This window comes from Megalobrama amblycephala, linkage group LG2 (genome assembly GCF_018812025.1).
Source record: "Megalobrama amblycephala isolate DHTTF-2021 linkage group LG2, ASM1881202v1, whole genome shotgun sequence".
Classification (NCBI taxonomy): domain Eukaryota; kingdom Metazoa; phylum Chordata; class Actinopteri; order Cypriniformes; family Xenocyprididae; genus Megalobrama; species Megalobrama amblycephala.
The window spans coordinates 37,505,668-37,524,785 of NC_063045.1; the positions used below are offsets into that span (position 1 = coordinate 37,505,668).

General features: G+C 36.2%; 1 protein-coding gene across 8 annotated transcripts in view; it reads left to right on the plus strand.

The window, feature by feature from the left end:
• Positions 1-225: 225 nt before the first annotated feature.
• sh2d3ca (SH2 domain containing 3Ca) overlaps positions 226-19,118 on the plus strand; it is a 63,915-nt gene continuing 45,022 nt past the window's right edge. For 2 of the 8 annotated variants that reach the window (XM_048174194.1, XM_048174214.1), the window contains exons 1-2: positions 5,945-6,143; positions 11,820-12,534. In XM_048174194.1, the coding sequence (XP_048030151.1) occupies positions 6,125-6,143; positions 11,820-12,534 (734 nt within the window). In that variant the 5' untranslated portion in view covers positions 5,945-6,124. Of the gene's footprint in view, positions 243-5,944; positions 6,144-11,819; positions 12,535-17,509; positions 17,747-19,118 lie in introns of those variants that run through there. The other 6 variants (XM_048174204.1, XM_048174230.1, XM_048174221.1 and 3 more) reach the window with 6 other exon arrangements.

Genomic DNA, 19,118 nt, shown 5'->3' on the forward strand with positions numbered 1-19,118 from the left:
TCATTTTTGACTGTCATACATGATGCCTAGCTCATATTTTCTATTATCAAGGCAAAAACTAAGAATTAACGAAAAAAATTATGCAAGAACTTATGTATGTGCGAATGTAGCAGTTATGTATTTAGACAATTATTTTGTGATTCCACTTGCCATGACCATATTTGGGGTTTCCTGCCGCCATGCTGACTTGGGGTGTTGACGCGCACTTTGCTGCTTCCCAGTCTGCATAAGACATCACAGCGGTGGTCGCACAAAGTTTTTGCGGTGATTCAATTAAGGCCATGTTTCATGTAACAGCTGAATTCACATGATATATTTGTATGATTGTAATCCAAAACCCCTCTGTGATGTACATTCAGATGTTTCGTTGATTATTTTTCTTTACTTAAGTTACTTTTAATATCTCTCTTTCTCAGCGTTGTGCGTTGCTCCCGCATGCTGTTTGTATGCTGCACAAGTCCTCATATATTGCCATTTGAAGTGAGGACCTGATGGCAAGATTTTTCGCAGTCTGTCTAGTTGATTACGACACAACGCAGAAAACACACCGCTACACGAACACGTGAAATTGGTCCCACATGGAAAAAACCTATATAAATATGTTTCAATATAGGTTTGATATAGGTTTTTAATATATGTGACATATATAAAATTGGCCGTTTTCCTATATTATGTGTACATATATGTACATATATGTGTATATATATATATGTGTGTACATATGTGTACATATGTGTGCATATATGTGTACATATATGTGTGCATATATGTACATATATGTACATATAATATAGGAAAACGGCCAATTTTATATATGTCACATATATGTAAAACCTATATCAAAACCTATATTGAAACATATATGTTTATATAGGTTTTTTCCATGTGGGTCTGCATCACCTACCTGTAAGAAGAACAAAATTTAGACGTTAGCTTCAGAGACAGTTTCTGCTTTAAAGTCGACATGAAACAGAAGTTGAGATAGTCTTTTCTTCTTTCTTGTGACGTATAACAGAATGACACGGCTTCACGAACAAGAACAAATGTGGGGCGGGACTTGATTTTGTCCATGGGGGAATTGATTGGGTGTGCAATTGGTGGATCTCATGTGAGTGACAGGTTGTCCCATCCTCACACCATAAACACATTATCAGAGAAGAGAAGAGATGCTGCAAAAGGGAGGGGGATTTATTCTGATTAAAGATTACAAGGTACATGAATAAAAAAAAAAATAATGATGCGCATAAAGGTACATGAATAAAAAAAAAAAATTGAATTATTTATTATACAGTAAATGAAAATCATTTACTGTATAATAAATAATTCAATATTCCATTAAAAGGGTAAATTTTGATTTTATGGTGACTTTAAATCACACTTACTGCCATGTGTAAGTATTTAAAAGAAATGAATATTTCTGTTCACAATGCTGAATGGCCAATAAAGAATAGTGGCTGTGCCAAAATACATGATACAGTGCTAATACTGTATAACAATTATATATATATCCAAAATATATATTCCAAAAAAGTTGGGACAAACAAAGTTGGGACACTGTACAAATTGTGAATAAAAACAGAATGCAATGATGTGGAAGTTTCAAATTTCAATATTTTATTCAGAATACAACATAGATGACATATCAAATGTTTAAACTGAGAAAATGTTTAATAAGTTGATAAAATAAGTTAAAATAAAAAATGTTAAAATAGGTTGATTTTAAATTTCATGGCATCAACACATCTCAAAAAGGTTGGGACAAGGCCATGTTTACCACTGTGTGGCATCCCCTCTTCTTTTTATAACAGTCTGCAAACGTCTGGGGACTGAGGAGACAAGTTGCTCAAGTTTAGGAATAGGAATGTTGTCCCATTCTTGTCTAATACAGACTTCTAGTTGCTCAACTGTCTTAGGTCTTCTTTGTCGCATCTTCCTCTTTACGATCCGCCAAATGTTTTCTATGGGTGAAAGATCTGGACTGCAGGCTGGCCATTTCAGTACCTGGGTCCTTCTTCTACACAGCCATGATGTTGTAATTGATGCAGTATGTGGTCTGGCATTGTCATGTTGGAAAATGCAAGGTCTTCCCTGAAAGAGACGATGTCTGGATGGGGAGCAAATGTTGTTCTAGAACTTGGATATACCTTTCAGCATTGATGGTGCCTTTCCAGATGTGTAAGCTGCCCATGCCACACGCACTCATGCAACCCCATACCATCAGAGATGCAGGCTTCTGAACTGAGCGCTGATAACAATTTGAGTTGTCCTTGTCCTCTTTAGTCCGGATGACATGGCGTCCCAGTTTTCCAAAAAGAACTTCAAATTTTGATTCGTCTGACCACAGAACAGTTTTCCACTTTGCCACAGTCCATTTTAAATGAGCCTTGGCCCAGAGAAAACACCTGAGCTTCTGGATCATGTTTAGATATGGCTTCTTTTTTGACCTATAGAGTTTTAGCTGGCAACGGCGAATGGCACGGTGGATTGTCTCCACCAACAGTGTTATCTGGAAGTATTCCTGAGCCCATGTTGTGATTTCCATTACAGTAGCATTCCTGTATGTGATGCAGTGCCGTCTAAGGGCCCGAAGATCACGGGTATCCAGTATGGTTTTCTAGCCTTGACCCTTACGCACAGAGATTGTTCCAGATTCTCTGAATCTTTGGATGATATTATGTACTGTAGATGATGATAACTTCAAACTCTTTGCAATTTTTCTCTGAGAAACTCCTTTCTGATATTGCTCCACTATTTTTCGCCGCAGCATTGGGGGAATTGGTGATCCTCTGCCCATCTTGACTTCTGAGAGACACTGCTGAGAGGCTCTTTTTATACACAATCATGTTGCCAATTGACCTAATAAGCTGCAAATTGGTCCTCCAACTGTTCCTTATATGTACATTTAACTTTTCCGGCCTCTTATTGCTACCTGTCCCAACTTTTTTGGAATGTGTAGCTCTCATGAAATCCAAAATGAGCCAATATTTGGTATGACATTTCAAAATGTCTCACTTTCAACATTTGATATGTTATCTATATTCTATTGTGAATATAAGTGTTATCTATATTCTATTGTGAATATGAATATATAAGTTTATGAGATTTGTAAATTATTGCATTCCTTTTTTATTCACAATTTGTATAGTGTCCCAACTTTTTTGGAATCGGGTTTGTGTATATATATACATATATATATCAGAGTAGGATACTATACAAGCACCATAGTAAATAGTAATAATGTTCCATCAAAGATATTACCATAGTACTTTTGTATGTTTGTTGGTGAAATGTGCAATATGTGTATTTACACATATTTGTGTTTATTTAGTACAGAGTACAGACATGCAAGATTAACAAAAATGAATTTAAAGATGTTGAGTCTGTAATTAAAGATGAATGAATTAAAGATGTAGGCTAGTTGGTTACCCACTAAAAACTCAATGTAGGAGCATTTTATGAAGTCTGTCATTAAAAAAAAAAAAAAATCTACTGCTATAATGAAATTGTCCAGTAGAAACCACGACAGATCATATATAGCTCTGTCTCTGCAACTTTAGCAGTGCTCCATTTGACAAACTGTCATTTATTTCATGAAAGCCTCCAGTCATGAAGTTATTAACAGGCTTGTCACTTAGATATACAGTAATGTTCCATGATTTAATTACAGCCGATTGATTTTTGCCTAATGTTGCTCATAATTTGGTGCACATTAAACCAATCAAGTCTAATAGGCTACTAATATATGCTCAGTTCATGGAAACTTGATAATTAGCAAATATTAAGCAGTACAGCATGAGTATGACATGTAACATTGGACCGCTGCTGTCCTCTAGTGGTCAAATATGTCATTGTTGTATCATATTGGCTGTGCCCCAGTTTGCATACTATAGGCACTAAAAGTATAAACTATGCTAAATGTGGGAAAGTGCTTACTTTTGTGTATGTAGTAAAAGTATGCCACTATTGGGATGCCATTCATTCTCACCCAGTATTGGGATATTCCTATCACTTCTTTGTCATGTCCTACAGTATTTACATGTAAGAATTAGCATGTAACTAAGTTATCTCACTCATTTGAAAGTGCTGTTGCAGCTTTAGCCACTTTTTTTGCTTTTCTTCAGCTGAAGAAGTCATAAAAATATCTATCAGACTTGTTCTGTTCTGTTGCACACGCCAAACAAGCTTGTACAAAGGCATATTCAAAAATCAAACTGAAACAATGTAACTAGCAGTTACTTTATTATTATTTATTTACATACTATTATAGTTTTTACTAATATTTTGAATTAGTTTTTAATTTCACATTTTATTTCTAATGTAGTAATTTTATATGATTTGGTCATTTTAGTTTTTTATTTAAAATGTATATTTTTTAAATAATAACTTACTTCAATTAGTTGACAGGGCAAATTTTCAAAATAGTCAAGTTTTTCATGTAAAGTTTGTATTTTATTTCAGCTTTATATCAGTTAATAAAAATGTTTTTTAATAGTTTTACTTAATGATAACACTGATATTCGGGTACTTTTGGTATACTGTTTTCAACATACAATGATTTGGGACACTCTAATTATAATTTTGCATACTATTTATGATAGTATGATGATAGTAAGTAAATTGGGACATTTAACTCGATGTGCACAGAAAAACTGCAGTGTTGAAATCAAGAACAGCATCATAACAGATGCAACCTACTACTTAATACCAAATTAAGTAGTAGGTTTAATCCAAATTCAGGACACTTGTGTGGTATGTATGAGAATATTTGATTAGGAAATTTATGATCTGTAAGAATGTGATTTGTGTGTCTGTCTTTAAAACTTTAATGTTACAATATAAAGTACAGACTCATCGAAAACTAGCAACACCCTTCTAAACTTCTCAGTATCACAAACATACGCCCTCACATTCATACAGGAAGTAGACTCAAGGCAGATTGCAAGAAAGGAAGTGAGATGTAACACATTTATAGACAACATTGTTGCTTCTTCTGCAAATGTATCTGATATACTATTATATGTGTGAACTGAAAGTCCTCCCTCCAAAAACTGCATGGTTCATCGTAATTAATAGACATTATTAATGTGCATTTTTAAAGTGGCCACAGTAAGTTTAATATATTGATTATATATTTATTTAATATATGTTTAGAAATATACAGTGTTTATGAAAAAATGGGATTTAAATAAATAACTAAATTAATAAAGTGTAAGAATGTAGAATGTTCCATTTGTTAATTAGTTAACATGAAGTAACAATGAAAAAAACATGTATTAATCTTATTTAATATAAATTTCAGCATCTACTGATGCATTATTAAAATCCCACATTGTATATTATTTAATGGACTAACATGAGCTAACAATAAACAGTTGTATTTTTATTAACTTGTTAATAATGAAGGAATTGTTGGTTTAACTTAAAAAAGTAAGTTACCGGGTTGCCTTAAAATTTTGAGTTCATTGAAATAAAAAAATTGTGTCAATACAATGAAGGTGATTGGTCTAATCAACAGAAACTCAAAATATTATGTTATCTGAACCACATTAATTATCTAAGTTGATTTGACAACAGAAAAAAATTGAAATAATGTTTTACAGTGTACTGAATTGAGCAATGTTTTGCTCATTGTTAGTTAATGTTAGTTAATTCATTAACTAATGTTAACTAATGGGAGCTTATTGTAAAGTGCTACCAAATTAAGTTATTTTATAATAAGGTATGATATTATTATAATATAGTATAATATGATGTGTAGGATGATTCACATTTGAATTACAGCAATTCTAAGAGGTCCCACACACCAGTGGTGCCAATGGTTTGTTATTCAGTCCTGTAACCTTTGACAGAGTGCCCCAAGAAACTCTCTCGCATGTCAACATCTAGTGCTATTGAGTAAATGTGTCATTACTGTTAAGTACAGATCACATGTATCCGCCCAGCAACCACAGGAAGTCACTCTTTCACTGCTGCTTCTTACAGAGCATCAGCCCTGTGCAGCGGAAGTGTACGCATCTGTACACACACACACACAAACACTTACAAAAGCCAGAAGTGAGGACCTGTGGCTCTCCATCCCAGAAAAAAACCATCTGCATCCTGTCGAACACAGGAGTCAGACACCATGATCAAACGGAAACTGAGTGAGTATATTTCATTGAGGACTTCTGCCATTGTATGGTGTAATCATTCAGATATTGTATCACTTTGCCATGAGGCTTGTTATTGTGGTTAAAGTCTCTGGTCAGTTAAGCAAGTCTATTAAAGATCAAAATGCCTCAAATAACGCCCCACTGTCCTTGTTGAAGCTATCAGTGAGTTATAAAGGAGCAGGACTGTTGACATTATTGATTTTTTTTATAATGGGCTTAAAGGGTAATGTTCTGCTCTTATGAAGGTTAGTGTTTTTGAGGGCAGTAGTGCATAGACATGGAAATGTTTTTAAGAGGCTTTTTGTTGTTTTGCTCACATGCCTTGAGGTAAAGCCAAAGCCAGCCCAGAATCACACCATTCTGAAGACAGTGATGGGATATGGGAATACCGTAATGACATTTGGGGATTCAGCTGCACCAAGCAAATGAATGTACTTCAGACTAGATCAATATAAGCCAAATTGAACATCGACCAAGAGAAAACAAACTCATGATGAAAATAAAGGTCTTTTATATCAGATTAGTTTGAGTATTATAGGGTCAAATAAGGACATATATGAGTATATGGATAAACTGCAACTGAGAAATGTATTACAATATTGCATAATATTGCGAGAAAATGCATGTAACAGCACAGCCATGAAAAACCTCACAACAGCATTAAAGTCACAAGTCTTTCCACAAAGGTCTGCTAAAACCACTCACTAAGTTCTAATGGTTAACATTCAGGAACAACTGAAACAGAAGGTATTTTAAAACCTAAAATATTTAAATAACTCATGTATGTTCATATACACACCAGTCTATTGCCACTAAAAATAGAGATAATTAAAAACATTTTGCCTTACTAAAAGTTGTCACAATGGAATGTCCATTGAATATTTACATTTTAAAAACAATGAAACAAAATTATGATTATGAAACAAAACCGTGAATTTAGCAAACATACAGAAAACTTTATTTTGATAAAACACATGAAATGTGACAACTTGCCCTGATTTGAAATGTATGAAAATATTCTTTTACTGAGAAAATTATGTAACCTTTCAGTTCAAATCTATTTTTATTTTATAGACTGACTATATAGTTCAGCGTGGTATTGTGTCTCTTCTCTGTGAAAATGTGTATATGTTTACATTTCAAATTATGTACACATTGCAATTGCTGAAAGTGAATAAACAGTAAAGTTGATATTTAAATATTATTCATTAATGTTTAAATATTAAGCAAGCAAACACAATGAAATTTGTGTTTTAGGAACCCATATGGACCCTTTTTACAGACTGTGATGTCACATTTTTTTCTTTAAATTTTAATTTTTACAAAATTGAATAACCTACACATTTATAACACTATATATTGTGTTATATTACCTTGTCAGTAAATGACAAAAAAAAAAGAAAAAGAAAAAAAAAGAATTAATGCTGCTGTGAGTGTGCTTCTGAAACAGCAGCTGAGAGAGAGAGGGAAAATTTGACATCTTTTTCACTTCTGACCATAGGTGTAATTTGCGGGTGGGATGGGCGGGACCGGTTAAATCACAAAACAAAATGCACATAAACGCCCCTGTTCTTGATATACAATCACTGATGAACATCTTTGGCTTTAATGAGAAAAAAAAAAAAAGTAAATTATTTGAGGGCGGATTAGAACCCAGTGCCCGGTTGCATAAAGCACCTTAAGTGTAATTTTCCCTTAAGTTCGCCCTTATGTTTCCCTTAAACTTAAGGGTGTTGCAGAAAATAACCGTTAAGTGTTACTTAAGGGTTTCTTTAGGTGAAACGTCATAAACCCTAAGAATTTCCCTTAAGTATATATTTTTCACTTAAGTAATCCCTTAAAAAACCGTAAGTGTTGCATAAAGCCCCTTAACCGTCATTTCCCTAAGTATAACGTAAGGTTCGTAAAACTTCACCTTAAGTGTTACACGGAGTGAGCAGGTTCAATCCAAGTCTTCTAACGAGACACGATCGACCGCTTTATATGATAAACAAATTGTACTTTAGCAGTTTATTCACATAAACGTTAATGAAATCACATATGTAGCACATATCTTATATAGTCAACGGAAGCGCAAACGTGCGTGCATCACACGCAAAAACAAACCTGATTGGTTCTTGCACGCTCGTTTGAGCTCCCGACACAGCCGTAATCATATGGATGTCTTTCAATAAATGGAAATAAATGATGAAAGAATATTAAAAATATATTTATTTGTTATCCAAAGATGAATGAACGTGTTATGGGTTTGGAACGACATGAGGGTGAGTGAATGACGGCAGAATTCTCAATTTTGAGTAAACTATCAATTTGAGTTTCTCGTCTGGTCTTTCTCTTTCATATTTGGTTTTATTTATTGCTTTCTTTATCCATCGTAAGTTGTTTTCTGTGAAAACATGTCGCGATCGGTATTAACAAATAACGTGTCCATGGCAACAGTAGAATTTTTCAACGGCAAATCCTGGGATGCTGTCGTTAAACACTTAACAGTTTCCCTTACCTAAGTGAACAGTTTAAGAGATTATATGCAACACCCTTAAATCATTCCCTTAGTTAAGGGGAAATCACGCCTTAAGTGTCATACTTAAGGGAAAAACTTAAGATGCTTTATGCAACCGGGCACAGGACCTCTGGCATGCTGAACAAAAATTCTACCACTAGTCCATCAGGACAATCTGACATTAAATGCATTGAATACTCTCGAGACTAACAGTATATTGTATTATATGAGATGTAAGGATGAAACTACCATATTACACATGAGGTCTATGTCAGTAAATTTTATGCATTTATTATTGTGATAATACAATTACAATACACCACAACACACATTCCTGTCCCACCCACTTTTTAAAACTAAGTTACGCCACTGTTTCTGCACTGCTTCTCTCTTTTGGAAAGTCATGGAAACTCTATCACAGATTATTTCTACTATATCTAAGTTTACCCAACTATGACGACTGATTATGACGGAAATGTAAAAAGTGTCCATTATTATTATTATTATTATTATTATTATTAGGGGCCAAGCACCGAAGGTGCTTAGGCACCTATTGTTATTGTTGGCGTTCCGTACGCTTATTATTAGGGGCCAAGCACCAAAGGTGCTTAGGCACCTATTGTATCTGTTGGCGTTCCGTACGCTTATTATTATTCTTCTTCCGTTTCTTCTTCCGCTCTTGAAGTCTATGGCAGCCCATAGAACCGCTTGCGGGAAAGTTGTAAAATTTGGCACACAGTTAGAGGACAGTCTGAACTTTGTCCATAGCAAATTTGGAGTCTCTAACTCAATCCCTCTAGCGCCACCAGCTGTCCAAAGTTGCACTTATGTTTATGTTAATAACTTTTGAACCATAAGGGCTAGAAACAAAATTCTTTTTTTCTCTGATTCCTTGGGTCAAGACGAATCGATTGCACCATATGACGTCATTTTCCGTCATGAAAATTTTTCCGCCATTTTGAATTTTCTGAAAAACTTACTTTTTCGAACTGCTCCTAGGCCGTTACTCCAATTTTCACGAAAATTGAACCAGATCATCTTCAGACCATGCCGACAAAAAGTTATGGAATTCAAGTTGATTTCTCAAACCGTTTTCGAAAAACACGCAAACGAATTGTACGTAGTGCTTGCGAAAATAGACATAAGGCTGTATCTCCGCAACGCTTTATCGTATTCAGACCAAACTTGGTAACTGTCATCACAAGCATGACCTGAGGCAACATGCAGCGTTTCGGCGCAGCGCCACCTAGTGGTGCGGAGATATGAAAAATGGCTATTTTTACTTATAACTTCTGATGGGTTTGGCCAAAAATCATGAATTTGGTCTCGTTGGATTCGGGGCATCATGCCGAGTCGAATGATATCAAATTTTCCCATATCGGACATTTTGGCTGTCGGCCATTTTGAATTTTGTGCTAAAATGCTGTATTTTACGAACGCATTAGCGTATCGTTATGAAACTCGGTATGGGTCATCAGCACAATGTCCTGAAGGAGCCTGAGAAGTTTCGGACCAGCGCCACCTTGTGGTCAAAAGTTATAACAAAATTTACAAAAATGCTAATAACTTTTGACTATATTAACCGATTGTAATGAAACTGGTCTTAGTAGATTCCTTGGGTCATGCTGAGAACATAGATATTAAATTTGCTATAGTCAGCTAAACTTCCTGTCCGCCATATTGTTTTTCTTTAAAAACCTACTTTTTCGAACTCCTCCTAGACCGTTGGTCCGATTTTCACCAAAATTGAACCGTGTCATTTTCAGACCATGCCGACAAAAAGTTATGGATTTCAAGTCGATATGTCTAACCGTTTTCGTATACCAGAGCAAAGAATTTGAGGCATGATGCAAAAACGACTCTTGAAGCTGTATCTCTGCAATGCTTTATCATATTCAGACCAAACTTGGTACGTGTCATCACAAGCATGACCTTAGGCATCATACAGTGTTTCGGCGCAGCACCACCTACTGGAGTGGAGATATGAAAAATGGCTATTTTTGCTTATAACTTCTGATGGGTTTGACCAAAATTCATAAATTTGGTATGGGTCATCAGGACAATGCCCTGAAAGAGCCCGAGAAGTTTTGGACCAGCACCACCTTGTGGTCAAAAGTTATAACAAACTTGACAAAAATTCTAATAACTTTATTTTTCTAATTGCTCACTGCTGCTGTTGGTCTGATGCTCCCAGCCATGTTGTCTGGCTTCTTGTGCCGTTTTTGTGCTTGGCCCCGTAATTGCTGCTTGCAGCTATATTTATTATTATTATTGTTATATATCACAATGATATTGTCTTCTTTAAAATCCGCTTTTACTATAGATCAGTAATCATTTCACTTTAGTCATTTAATCCTAAATTTAAGTGTAAATAAGATTTTAATCAACATTTATTTCAAGTTAACAAGACCTTTGAATGTTGTGTAAAAAGTAACAGTCTTAGCACCACAAAACAGTACAATATTCTTTAATATCAGTTACACTTTTGCATAGCTGTGTTTCTTCTTTAAGACAATACCCAGAAATACATTACGAGCTACATCACTTTTAATAGTCTCATGTGTTATTCATTTTAGTCAGTCTGATGATAAATATACTCAGTCTGGACCACTTGACAAGAAACAAAACCAGAACATGGCTAAACTCTGACGGTCCCCCGAGAGCTATAATTACTAAGATAAATGAATATACATTCCAACAGTGACAAAGAGAAAATTCAGGGCAGGCCCTAACATTGAAGATCATGCTAGAAACAAATTATGATAAAGCTTTATTTTAAGAATCGCCTTCCTGTTTGTACAGTATCTTAATTTCCTCCCCCGTTCATCGTTATCACTGTTCTGCAACCATGACATGATTTTCATCAAAAAGAAATATTCTGGCTTCATTTATCTGAAGCTGAAATGTTTAGATGTGTGTTTTAGAGACTAAAGGGACCGATCAATTTTTCCCACAGACAAGGTCAGGGCTTGTATTTACTTAAGAGGCTACATGTTTCTTTCCCACATTGAAAGAACTCTTGGAATGGCAGAGAGTCAGGGACCCTAGGGTGCACAGTCAGCCCTCAGCGTGCGGCATAAACCTTTTTTTTCCTTCATTCGAGACATTTAGAAAACTGAAAACTGTACCGAGTTACAGCATACACAACATGTTTTCTCCTTTCTCAGGCTTCAAGTGGTTTGGTAGTCTCACCAACCTTAGGCGGAAATCAGATGCCCAGAAGGACGATGAAGCAATCAAAGAGATGTCCGCTGACGATATGGGCATGAATCCACGGAGCCAGAACTATGCCAGCTCCAGTGAAATGTACACGCACATGGGCACCATGCCACGTCACTCGAAGAAGGACAAAAGCTTGAAGAAGAGCAAGTCCAAGGACAAGAACACCCTCAGTCAGAGTCAAAGCATGAGACCTGCACAAGACCATGTAGTTGATTCACCCCTTCTCAGCGTACTCCAGGGCCTGGAGGTCCTGGAACACCCCATTATGGAGGACAAACCAACTGCTGGGACCAAAGATAGTCGCATCCAGAATCGTGACCTTCCACTGCCACCGACTGTGGATGGACACTCAACAAAGCTGGAAGATGAACATAAGGAGCCTGTAGTTGTCCTCAAGCTACATGTTGATCCAACGAGTGCATATCTAGAACCTTCACCAGATCTGTGTCTGAGCAAAGAGTCAAAGGTCCAGCCAGTGCTGCCCAAGAAAAAACATAAAGAAGAAGATGCCTCCCTGAAGGTTGCTGAGGAGGACAGTAACTCGATTCAGTTGCCTCTGAAGATGAGCAGCCAGATGGAGCAGAAGACAGCAGTAGAAGAAGATGCTAATATAGAATCAGACTGTAAACAAGACAGTCAGGAAAAGATGGAGCCTAACAGGTAAAAATCAGCTTGATTTTTGAATCTGATCTTTGTTTGTTATATACAAGTACAGTATATCTGAATGAATTGGCTTCTTGAACAAGAAAAAAAATGTAGGACGGGACTTTAGGAAATTGATTGGTTGACACATATTGAGTAAAGCAGTGTTGTAACCTCATGTGATGAAGCAGGTTGTGATAAGGAAGGCGGAATCAACTCACTACTTTTTAAATTCTTAGCATCAGCAGTTGAATTGATTTCAGAAAATTCTTGTATTAACTTTTGAATAATGTTTCCAGTGGAAAACAAGAAAAAAGCATATTGTGTTATACTGTGTCTCTAGTTGTTTTCACTGGAAGTTCGGCAATTGCGTTTCAGAAAGCTGACTGAAAAACTGAAGTAAGTAGTCATTGTTATGGAAATGATACACTGTCAGTTTTAGTTGCAGTGGTGTAAACTGGCAGGTTAGACATCCATGTGGTGCTCACTGCAGAGCCAAATGACATCCACCTTTCTGGATGTCATGGGTTGAGCTTGACCTAGTCCAGCCCCACCTCTGTGGATCTAATGGGTGGAGGGATAGAGTTATTGGTAGGGTTAGGGTGTGGTTAGACTTTCTAGCTCCACCTATTATGCCCACATTACATCCAGAGATGGGGAGCTGGACTTCACGTTCCACCCATGGCTCTGCAGTGAGCAGTCTCTCTACACATCTGTCTACACCGGAAGTGAATAGCGCGACACATCACAAAATCACATAGAACCCGTTATAATCAGTTGCTGAATTCGGAACTGCATACTAGCATACTACTCTTACAAGTTCTGCCATTGAAAGATATGGTAAAAGTAGTATATAGTATAGGGTTTTCGAATTCAGCAAGTGAGTCTACACTGGACGAGTGGCAAGTCGCCAACAGTAAATGCGCACTTGCGCCAGGGCCATAACCACCATAGACAGTGAGGGGGACAAATCCCCTCCAGTAATTAGAAATGGCCAAATTCCCACCTATATATTTGAAATTTTTGCATTGCTCTGCTGCACTCCATTACGCAGCACTCTGCATATTGTTGGGATGACAAAAAGTTTTAAAAGTTAAATTTTTTAGCCTTGTCTGCCTCAGCGGTCTAACAACACTTGTCAATGTCAAATGATTGAGATCAAATCAAAGTAGGCGGGGTTTAGGTTCTCTTTTGGTTCATGCACACAGACGATTGTGTCAAATCTATAGCTTAATGTGATTGCGGATACTATCTTTCCGGTGAAATCACAAAACAAAATGCACACAAATGTGTCCCTGCTCTTGATATACAGTCATTGATGAACATCTTTGATTTTAATGAGGGGGAAAAAAAACTATACAAGGGTGGATTAGAACCCTGAACATTTGACAAGGTTAACAAAAAATCTACCACTAGACCATTAGGGAATTCAAATGCCAGTAGTGGAGAATCTCAGGACTAACAATATATTGTATTACAGATATAGTATACAAATAAAAGTACATGTGTTCATATTTTAATGCAAATTAATGCAATATTACAAATATTATTTCCCAACTAGAATTAGACATAGAATTCCATTCACTGTTCTATTTCTTTATGCTTTATAAGGTAAGGATGTAGGCAGGGACGCATTAAAGGGTTAGTTCACCCAAAAATGAAAATAATGTCATTTATTACCCTCATGCCGTTCCACACCCATAAGACCTTCGTTAATTTTCTGAACACAAATTAAGATATTTTTGTTGAAATCCGATGGGTCAGTAAGGCCTGCATAACCAGCAATGATATTTCCTCTCTCAAGATCCATTATTGTACTAAAAACATATTTAAATCAGTTCATGTGATTACAGTGGTTCAATATTAATATTATAAAGCGACGAGAATATTTTTGGTGCACCAAAAAACAAAATAACGACTTATTTAGTGATGGCCGATTTCAAAACACTGCTTCAGGAAGCTTCAGAGTGTTATGATTCTTCTGTGTCGAATCATGATTCGGATCGCGTGTCACACCCAGGTAAAGCCGCCAAACTGCTGAAATCACGTGACTCTGGCGCTCCGAACTGCTGATTCGACACGCTGATTCATTATGCTCCGAAGCTTCCTGAAGCAGTGTTTTGAAATCGGCCATCACTATATAAGTCATTATTTTGTTTTTTTTTGGCGCACCAAAAATATTCTTGTCACTTTATAATATTAATATAGAACCACTGTACTCACATGAACTGATTTAAATATGTTTTTAGTACCTTTATGGATCTTGAGAGAGGAAGTGTCATTGCTTCCTATGAAGGCCTCACGGAGCCATTGGATTTTAACAAAAAATATCTTAATTTGCGTTCCAAAGATTAACGAAGGTCTTACGGGTGTGGAACGGTATGAGGGTAAGTAATAAATGACACAATTTTAATTTTTGGGTGAACTAACCCTTTAAGATAAACCAGAGGGCCCTGGGCTACAGCATTACAGTAGTAGGCCTACTAATAAAATGTCACTAGGCCATTAGACAATACACAGACATTTTAATTTGTGCTCATGTATGAATAAATTTGAATTACATAACTTTAGAAACTTTGTTTTTCTAGCTGCAAAGTCCTTGATAATGTCTGTAAAATCTAATCTTTGGAGAATGTCACTCTCAATAGACTTTTTTTTTTTTTTTTACAAAGGCCAGTTTTGAAAATAATTTCTATAACTTTTGAGGGTTGAAATATCCTCTTCACACAGCAGCTTACAATAGCGTCTCGCTACTGGCCCTGTCCCAAATGGCACACTTCATGTGCACTTGCGGTCTTGTGGACTTACAATGGCTGCTGTGTGTCCGTTAAGTCCACAAGACTGTAGCAGGTCCCATTTTTCATTTTGGGTTTCAGAAGGGTACTCATGAGTGCCCCCTTTGCGGTCGATATGGTTTCTCGATGCACACTTTTCCCGAGCTCGCAAGCTCCACAGCAGACTTCTACCCTACAGTCAAAGTGCCATTACATCACAAAAGTGTTGACTCTGAGGAAGGTCACGAGGGCTTGGGGTTCCATTTGGGACAGGGCCACAGTCTGTACAAACGTGCAATGGGATCTATCAGCTGTAAAAATAGTGAAAGTGACTAAAGTAATATCAAAGATGGCAAAAGTCGAGGTGCAAGTACATCCATCAAATTAACTGATAGCTGATCATAAATTGAGACATTACTGTGATTACAGAAAGTCTAGGGGTGTAACCTCTGGCTAAATTCCCTCCATTGGCCCTTATCAATTATGGCCTCCTAATAATCCCCATCCACTGAATTGGCTCTATCACTCTCTCTCCTCTCCACCTAGCTGGTGTGTGTTGAGCGCATTGGCACCGTTGCACTGTTACTGCTGTCGCATCATCTAGGTGGATGATGGTGGGTGAGGAGAGACCGATATGGCTGTAAAGCACTTTGGGCATACAATAATACATAATAAAGTGCTATATAGATGCTTCATTCATTCAACTCTTCACAGATAAATCAGGAAGCTGCACTGTAATGTCAGACAAGACTAATCCTCATGTCTGACCACATACCGTGACAGCGTATAGTTTTGTGATACAATATATGCTCTCGTTCCTTTTTGACACCGGTTCTGGTTCGTTGTACATGTATATCAGCACTGATGTCACGCTTGAGATGTTCTCATGAGATAGAGGCTGAGAAAAAACACTACCGTGATTCTCTAAGATCTGCTCTGTGTGTTTGGACATGCTTTCTAATACAGTTTATCTCAGGCCCCGCCCTAGACTCCAGGTGGAAACTTTTGTGTTACTTTTTTGTATGGTAATAACAAAATGCCAGAATATTAAAAGGATAGTTCACCCAAAAATGAAAATTCTGTCATCATTTACTCACTCTCAACTTGTTCCAAACCTGTGTGAATTTCTTTCTTCTGTTGAACACAAAAGAAGATATTTTAAAGAATGTCGGTAACCAAACAGTTGATGGACCCCAGTGAAGTACATAGTATGGAAAAAAAAATATTATGGAAGTCAATGTGGCCCATCAACTGTTTGGTTACCGACATTCTTCAAAATATCTTCTTCGGTTTTGAACAACTTGAGGGTGAGTAAATGATGACAGAATTTTCATTTTTGGGTGAACTATCACTTTAAAAATATTTTTTAAATGAAATTATTAGCTAATGTTTGGGATGCATCATAGATTTTAGGAAATGTGGGTGTCAAGGATTCTCTTTTTACATCAGGCTTTAAAGTATTATGTTATCTTGATTAACTTGAGTAAAACATGTTCTGTTCTGGTTAATCAACTCTCCCCGTGTATTTAAGCCCTTACTTTCCTTAGTTAAGTATAGACCTTATTTTCCAGAGAAACATGCGCGCTGCCATCTTTAGAATATTGTCTTTGAACTTCCGTTTTTGCGGTAGCTCTGTATATTTCTATGGCATCGTTGTTGAAGAATAATTAGCTGGTGAAGTGGTTTTACGTGTTGTAGAGTTAACAAAAGTTATCATGAGCATTGATATATTTAAATCAGATGTTCCGGCTTGTATTTCCACAGCGATATGTATTTATGAATGAACTGCTCATTTTAAAATCTTCCCGTTCTACTGACATTTGTTAAGACACCCGCTTTAAACATTACAATGCTCATGATAACTTTTGTTAACTCTACAACACGTAAATCCACTTCACCAGCTAATTATTCTTCAACAGCGATGCCATAGAAATTGCAGGGCTATCGCGAAAACGGAAGTTCAAAGACAATATTCTAAAAATGGCGGTGCGCATGTTTCTCTGGAAAATAAGGTCTATATTGTTTATGGTTTAACATGGTTGTGTGTTCTCCTGAGTTCCTCCCTTAAAGATTGTTTATTTCTCTGAATCTCCTGCATCATGCGTATCATTACAGCCACACATGACAGGAACAGCCATATTTCCCATTTCACATCTGGCATGTAAATTACTGGCAATGAGGTTACAAATCTGTGCCAGTTTGATCAGTGACAGTGAGGTCAAACAGTGTTTCAATAGGGATCCTCATTAATTCACATTAGAGGGCAGCAGAGAGCAACAGGAAGAACAGGGATTCAAAGGAAAGTTGATGTTCATTCCTCTCAGATTCCAAAAGGGACTTGACAGACCATATACATGAAGAAACAGACTGGCAAACACCTCATTTGGCCTTTTTTTTTGCGAAAAAATATTTTTTTTGTTGTGTTGTTTGAGTATGAAGTTGCACAAGGGTCTAAGGTGAGTTTATCGTTGTCAGTATGTTGTGTGTGTCGCAGAGTAAATGTCAAAAATGTAAATGGTAATTGTAGTTTAGTCTAAAATGTTATTTTACTGCTAATACAAAAAAATAACTTTCATAATCTTTATGTAATTTCATTTTATTAATTTTCCTTTTTTAATGACAGTGGTGGGTAAATTGCACATTATTTTTAGCTTTATATATGATAGTAATATTTAGTAAATACTGAACTTGAAAAACTAATGTGAACTTTATATCTTTAAACATAGCCTTTACAAAAGTGTCCTATGGTCATATATGGCATAGTTATAATATCAAAAGATGATGCTTTGTTACTTTGAGATATACCATGGCAATACAAACAAAACGTGGTATTATAATGGTACCTTGTCTTGGACAGGCCTTTTAATACAAGCAGGCTGTGTGCTACATAAGCATTGTCCCCTGGATTGTTATAATTGGTCAGGGATCTTTATAAACAACACCTGGTTAGATGTTTTCCCTGTCATTTGTAAATAGGGTTGAAAGAGAATAATGATGTGAGGTCAGCCAGCACAGCTGGGGGATGTGAGAAATTTCTTCTTCAGGAAACAGCGTGTTTAGAGTCTTCCTTCTTTTGTATGCAATGCCTTGAGCTTCACCTTTCGATGTGTTTACCATTGTAAACTGGCGTCAATCTTCCAGGACAACCTCTGATAAAACAGTATAAAAAATAATTTTCACTAAAAGAAAATCATACAAAATTCAAGTTGTCACCTAAAATCTTTTGTGGCAGTATTCAGCAGTAAGCAGCATCTAGATACTGAAAACATACTTAAAGTTTATGAGTGTTGGACCACTGAACATGAATTCATGTGACCATTCTGACCAAAGACAACATTTTTTGGGTGGATCCCAAGATGGATGTACCAGATCACTCTCAAACCCTTCCAAAAACATTTTCCTACTTAATACAGCAAATTAACATTAATTTGAATAAAAAAGTAAAAGAACAAAAATGAAAATTAATATAAATAAAATTAACATGTATTATTATTGATAATAAAATTATTTATTATTTATTTATTATTTATTAATCTTAATTAAATAAATGACAATTTTGTTATAACCTGAAATACGTTTGATTCTGCATCTGCATTCTGGACCGTCAAAATAAAGTGAAACCTATATATACTGCTTTCATTCCAGTATTTCAGAAAAATAATCTTCTGTTCAACACACACTGTTTCACTTTGATTGACTGAGAATTCATTCTGCCTTTTCAGTGTGGCAGTGGTTTCCACACACTTCTGCTTTTCTGAATTTTTTCCCATGTTGAAAGTAATTTTTTTGGCCTGATTTGACAGTAAAATTGCTGTTTATCAGACAGCA